This window comes from Malania oleifera, chromosome 11 (assembly GCF_029873635.1).
Source record: "Malania oleifera isolate guangnan ecotype guangnan chromosome 11, ASM2987363v1, whole genome shotgun sequence".
Classification (NCBI taxonomy): domain Eukaryota; kingdom Viridiplantae; phylum Streptophyta; class Magnoliopsida; order Santalales; family Ximeniaceae; genus Malania; species Malania oleifera.
The window spans coordinates 44,370,408-44,376,891 of record NC_080427.1 but is presented as its reverse complement, the minus strand read 5'-3'; the positions used below and the strand labels follow the sequence as shown (position 1 = coordinate 44,376,891).

The 6,484-nt window shown below is 37.8% G+C and overlaps 1 protein-coding gene across 2 annotated transcripts; it reads left to right on the top strand.

The window, feature by feature from the left end:
• Positions 1-582: 582 nt before the first annotated feature.
• On the top strand, positions 583-4,325 carry LOC131168014 (calcium-dependent mitochondrial ATP-magnesium/phosphate carrier protein 2-like). Of its 2 annotated transcripts, XM_058127157.1 has the most exons (4): positions 583-1,882; positions 2,637-3,422; positions 3,580-3,670; positions 3,777-4,325. In XM_058127157.1, the coding sequence occupies exons 1-4, from the start codon at positions 1,456-1,458 to the stop codon at positions 3,967-3,969; spliced, it is 1,497 nt and encodes a 498-aa protein (XP_057983140.1). In that variant the 5' UTR covers positions 583-1,455; the 3' UTR covers positions 3,970-4,325. The 2 variants fall into 2 exon arrangements, with proteins under 2 accessions (XP_057983140.1, XP_057983138.1); XM_058127155.1 differs by having other exon boundaries at positions 584-1,882; positions 2,637-4,325.
• Positions 4,326-6,484: the final 2,159 nt, after the last annotated feature.

Sequence of the window (6,484 nt, the reverse complement as noted above, 5' to 3'; positions counted from 1 at the left end):
AACATTTCAGAACTCTGGTATTGTATGTAATGGTTTATGGTTATCTTTATTTGATTTATGCTTCTCGTTGTTTAGGTTAATGGTTGAGTTTTTCCCAATATGCTATCAGAGTATGTAGTATATCGTAGTATAAAAAAAAAAAAAAACCTAGTTAGTAAAGTAGGTCGTTACACTTATCATCAAATTCAAGTTATGAAATTTGAACTAAATAATTATACATACAAATAGTTTATACTTTTAACCCAATTATAGTCTAAACCTAATTTGATCTCTTTAATTCTTATTGCTAAGATATGTGTGTTAAAAATGATGGGCGGCAACTCAACCAACAGATTCCGAGTCCACTCGTCCGAGTCTTGAGTAGCGAGTAGTCCAACTCGCTATGATTCCCGAATGTTTCTAGCTTGGGTGGCCGCAAGCTTAACGCTACAGCGGAGCCCCGAGGAATATGCGAACGCCCAATAATATTTAATCAATAAAATCCCCATGCTTTTCCAGAATTTTTTCTTTCGTTTTTTAAAAAAGGGAATAGAAATTTATAAATTAATTTATAATTTATAATTATATTAAAAAATATGTTCACATATGGGTGGGTGGTTCTGTGCGGCCTTCGTCCTTGTGACTCACATTGCACAATTTGCGCTACTCTCTCTCTCTCTCTCTCTCTCTCCCAAATGGTTACCTTCTTCCAGTTCGACGCTGCCGCCGGCGATTCGCCGGTTTCTGCCGAATCCTGCCGAAAATGACTTTGTAAATATCGATTATTTCCGAGCCGCGGGTGGGGAGTTTTGTCAATGAAAAAAACAATGAAGGAGATATAGAGGAAATCTTCGTCTTCTCCGCGGCAATCTGGCGTCGCCTCGGTCTTGAGATTCTTCGACGTCGTTGGTGTTGAGTTTTTTATGCGTTTTCTTGTTACTTTCCTGTTGTTTTTTTTTTCTTGTCGTCCTGTTGAGTTTGAATTTTCTAGGCACGCTGTTCGAGTCGTTTTCGTGTTGAACTGGTTCGAAGTTTGACCTAAATCTGCTCTCGTATGTTATATATGTACTCTGGGAGATTTGATTGAGTCGAAACAGCTCGTTGCTTCAGCTGTTTACCTTTTCTAAATTGAAAATTTTTTACAAATTAAGTTGATCGGTTTCCACGGGAATCGGATTCGTTTCATCGAGTCACTCATAGGGAGTCTTTAGATCAGTTGTTATCCGTAGTTCGATTTTTGGTCACAAGGAGCAAAATTGTTGTTTCATTTTTTTTTCCACATTTTGACTTGGAGAATTGATTCAACTTCGTAGTTGAACCCGAGAAATTCATTTTTATTCAAAAGAAAAATATTGGGAGAATTTTTTCCCTTCTTTGGCGGGGATTGACCGTGAGAGCTTACAGTAAAAAAGAGAGGGGTTGATTGATCTTGGAAGATGTATTGAGCAAGAAGTGTGGCATGTTGGGTATTTTAAAATGGAGGCAACGGCAAGAAACGAGAAGGAGCAGTGGCAATCCCGGGGGCGTGGGTGCAATCCGGTTAGGAAACCGGGGCCAGTATCCATGGATCATGTTCTTCTGGCATTGCGGGAGACCAAGGAAGAGAGGGAGCTCAGAATTCGCAGTCTCTTCAATTTCTTTGATGCAAAAAATGCTGGGTACTTGGATTATGCCCAGATTGAGACTGGTCTCTCTGCTCTCTCTATACCTGCAGAATACAAGTATGCTAAGGACCTGTTAAATGTGTGCGATGCTAATCGAGATGGCCGTGTTGATTACCAGGAATTCCGACGCTACATGGACGATAAGGAGCTTGAACTCTACCGCATATTCCAAGCCATTGATGTCGAACACAATGGTTGCATTTTACCAGAAGAGCTCTGGGATGCACTTGTTCGGGCAGGTAAATGCAAAAATATTTTCTTCTCCTTCTTCTCACTTGGGTGCCTCTTGTTCTATTACTTTCAATAGTTGTATTTTTTTCTAAGGTTGGCCACAACATTGCTATACTAGCTTTAATTCTTGAGTACTTTGGGAGCATATTTATCTGTCCCATGTTTGTGTTTGTCCATGTTTGTTTCTCCATATCTTGAGCAGTATGTCAGTTATGATCTGCTTAATTATGGATGCACTATGTTGGTAGTAATGCGCTTAAGGTGGCTTTAACAGTGGATGTTATATAGAGATATTGGAAGGTGGGGAATGGATGTTTTGTTTATATTCCCGAGCTTTGTGCCACCTGCGACCTGATGTCAGTGATAATGTGCTTAAACACTTGTTGACACAGTGTGTGGCTCATATTCATTAATAAATTTATTTCATTTCTTTTGATTTCAATGTTTTTGAACCATTTTGTTCTAGGTTTTATTGGGTCTAACTTAGTTAATTCATCATGGTTACATTTCTTTGCACCCATCACTTTTATCTGTAGTCATTGTGTGAGTGCACAACTAATATCCTTCTTTTTCTTCTAATAGTAGTAGAGGTTCAAGTTTGGGTTTATCTCGAATTCGGTGCTTTTATTTTAGAGTTCGTCATTGCATTCATATCTTTCAGTTTTCATTTTTGTTCAATCTCTTCTGTGGGTGTGTGAACCAGTTGTTTCTCGTTTTCAAAACATTTTCATTCTATAAGCGCCACCAGTCTCTCTTTTGTAGGGATTGAAATTAATGATGAGGAACTTGCCCGTTTTGTTGATCGTGTGGATAAGGATAACAATGGGGTTATAACTTTTGAAGAATGGAGAGATTTTCTTCTACTCTATCCTCATGAGGCTACTATTGAGAACATCTATCATTACTGGGAAAGAGTATGCCTTGTTGATATTGGGGAACAAACTGTAATTCCGGAGGGCATCAGTAAACATGTTCATGCGAGCAGATATTTGATTGCAGGGGGTGTTGCTGGAGCAGCATCTCGCACAGCAACTGCTCCTCTTGATCGATTAAAAGTTGTTTTGCAAGTACAGACAGCTCGAGCTCATATCATGCCCGCAGTAAAGGAAATATGGAAGGAAGGTGGTCTCTTTGGATTTTTCCGGGGCAATGGATTAAATGTCCTGAAGGTGGCACCTGAAAGTGCTATAAGGTTTTACATGTTTGAAATGCTGAAAAAGTTCATAGCGAATGCTAAAGGGGAAGAAAAGGCGGATATTGGTGCTTCGGGGCGCCTTTTAGCTGGAGGTATGGCAGGTGCTGTGGCACAGACAGCCATATACCCGATGGATCTTGTGAAAACCCGTCTGCAAACTTATACCTGCGAGAGTGGAAAAATTCCCAAGTTGAGCACTCTCTCAAAGGATATATGGGTTCAAGAGGGGCCCCGAGCCTTTTATAAGGGCCTTGTTCCATCTCTTCTTGGTATCATTCCGTATGCTGGCATAGATCTTGCTGCCTATGAGACCTTGAAAGATCTGTCTAAAAAATATATTCTCATTGACAGTGGTATGATCTTCCTTATTTGCAGTTTTAGAGTCTTATTTTCTTTTGTTCAATTTTGCTCCTGTTTGTTGCATTTATTTTGGGGTTTTGAACCTGTGTTTATGTTGTATGGTTATTTATTTTGTTATTATTATTATTATTATTTTTACATTTTATGTAGATCCTGGTCCCCTTGTGCAACTGGGTTGTGGGACAGTATCTGGAGCTCTTGGTGCGACATGTGTTTATCCATTGCAGGTTGTCCGAACAAGGTACGTAGTAGCTGTTTATCCATCTTGCTTGTTTCCTGAGCTAGTTCATTTCTTTCTTGCTTATATAGTTATATAAATGAGGGTTAAGTCTATTCCTGGATTTCAGAATGCAAGCCCAGCGTCCTAATTCAGGTGCTTCTTATAAGGGAATGTCAGATGTGTTCCAGAGAACCTTCCAACGCGAAGGGTTTAGGGGATTTTATAAAGGATTATTCCCTAACCTGCTCAAAGTTGTCCCTTCTGCAAGCATTACGTATATGGTCTATGAAAGCATGAAAAAAAGCCTGGATCTGGACTGAAGGGTTATGCAGCTTCACCTGATAGCTACTGGATTGACATGACTGACTCATTGACAAATGGGGGCGGAGTGGTATTGTATCAGTGAAGATAATGGCGATAAGAATAAGGAGACTAATTGAATTGATTATAAGATTGCTTCAGTTATATTACAGATAAATTATTGCAAGCTTTAGATCACTTGCAAGGGCAAAGTAGGGCTCTTGAGCAGTGGTGGTTTTGACGCTTTTTCTTTTCCCTGTGATTCATATGCAGTATTATATTTTGTTGTATGTGGAACAGCAACATACAGGACACGATTCACTTAGAATCCGATTTTGTAATTCTTTTTAGTGGGTTAAATCAGTTATACTGGCTATTCTTTTTGTCCCTCATGGTCATTTCTTTCCTTTAATTGTGTGAATCAATTTGAATAGCACTTAGAATCCTACTGGATCTTATATTGTTTCAGGGAACATCATAGTGGGCGTAAATAAATTTTGAGTTATGGATTATTTCAGTTTTGTGTTATACTTATATCTAATTCACGTTCACTGTTTTGGGTGTGAAGTAATCCATATTTGAAGATTGGGGATTTCCCATTTTAATGCATGAAGATTGGGTGAACTAATTCATGTATCAATTTATTTTGCATACTTGATCTGGGATTTGATGATGTAGACAGTGGGATGAAACTAGAGTATGGCATCAGTCTGATGCTGATTGAGGTGAAAAATGAGGGAAAAAAATAAAGTAATACATGTTTTTGTTCTGTGGCTCTTTGCTGAGGTGATAAAGTATCCAAGCAATGAATGTTTGTGACTTCTGGGATAGAATGACATACCCCAGGGACAAAATCCCCACCTTTTTTTGAAATAGGGAATGTGCCCATCTCCAAACTACCTGGCCATGCATACTTTTCTCCAAATTGTCGGCTTCAAAGTCTGATCCTGCTGGTTATTGCAGGTGATTCTCTTAGCCTTTTGATGAAAAATTTTGTGCAAATTCTCCTTGCTGTTCACAACGTATTACAGCTCTTCTGAAATTGGTTTCCATGCATAATTCAGAGTATGTACCCTAAATGCTGCACACATGTTGAAGATTCGATTTGTTTAGATACCCTGTGATGGCCTTAAGCAACCAACCAGATGCATGATGTATCCAAAGACAGTACTTTTCTTAGACATGGCAAAGTAAGCTGGCTTCTTAATTCCCTTTTTATTTATTTATTTAGTTATTTTCAGTCTAATACATGCTTCTCAATTTACTTGTTGCTTTTACATGGTATATAACCCTGCTCGAAACAACTGTAAAGTGCAAATTCCGTGTAACTTGGCTTTAGCTCCTCTTGATGTTGCCTGCAAACATGACACCATGTAGCTGTGCTGCTTTTACAAATCAGTATTGCAAGTTGACTGGGCCAACTGGAACTTAGAATGAACTCAATCTAAATTTTTATGGAGCAAGGGTTTTCAATACTCTGGTGGGGGCTTAGATTGGAATACTTCAACCTAGTCTCAGTTCAGAATGGGCTCAAACAAGGTACTAGGTAACCCCCACTAACTCAGATATTCCTTATGAGTTGTCACCATACTAGGTAGCTCAACTTTATGGTCAAACTACTCGAGTGTTGACATATAATCCGCCTCTTCCTAAAAAATGCATTGAGTGGATGTATCAGTATCTTTCCTGTGAAGTCTAGGCCAGCTCAATTTGGATTGGAACCTATCAATAACCAACGCAACCCTAAGTTAACCCAATCTGAATTTGATCTTAATGCCTAAGAAAATAAGTTGGGTTAGCTTAGATGTTGTGATCTTGACTTAGAGGTTGAGTTAGATTTATCTTGGATAGAGATTCATGCGTTTAGTTGTTGAGGCAACTTCCAATGCCCCCCCCCCCCTTCCGTAATAATAATAATAATAACCTACAATTTTTTGCAAGTTGTTAAAGGTTTCTTTTTTAATAAGAGAGCTGTGTAGTGCAACAACTCCTCATAAATTGATATTCATTTGTTCATTTTTTGTTTGACATTCTTTTTTTAAGGTGTTGGGTTTATTCCTAGATTCTCCTTTTATTTAAAATCTACTTTTGTTATTTTTGGCAACTTTATTATTTTTTGTATTTAAATCTGATTCTATTTTTCGTACTCCAATTTTACCTTAACTTACGTTTTGTTTTAAAATTCTGGAATTAGGATTTCAAAAATTTCCATTGGTTATCTTCTTAACAAAAATTATGTTTTTATGGGGATTATAGTCTTCTGAAATTTTATTTTTTGAGTTGAAATTGTGTTTTTAGCTTTTCTAAAATCTTCAGATGTTATTTTAGTGTCTTTAGTAAGTTCTGCAGAAATTTGGTAAATTACATTTTAGCTTATTTTCAGCCTTCTTATGGAGGGAATGTCAAGATTTGGACTTTTGATGCCTCTTTCCAGTAAATATTTCGATTCTTATTTGATTTGTGTCTCTAATTCCTTTTAACAGGCTAATTGAATGTAAAACTTACGGTTCTATTAAGGATAAGGATTTTGTGTGG

What these genes read in the sequence shown, in the direction of transcription:
- LOC131168014 (XM_058127155.1), top strand. Translation starts at nt 1,456, where the DNA reads ATGGAGGCAACGGCAAGAAACGAGAAGGAGCAGTGGCAATCCCGGGGG. An exon ending in GGATGCACTTGTTCGGGCAG is followed by an intron (nt 1,883 to 2,636) that starts GTAAATGCAAAA and finishes TCTCTTTTGTAG; the next exon opens with GGATTGAAATTAATGATGAG.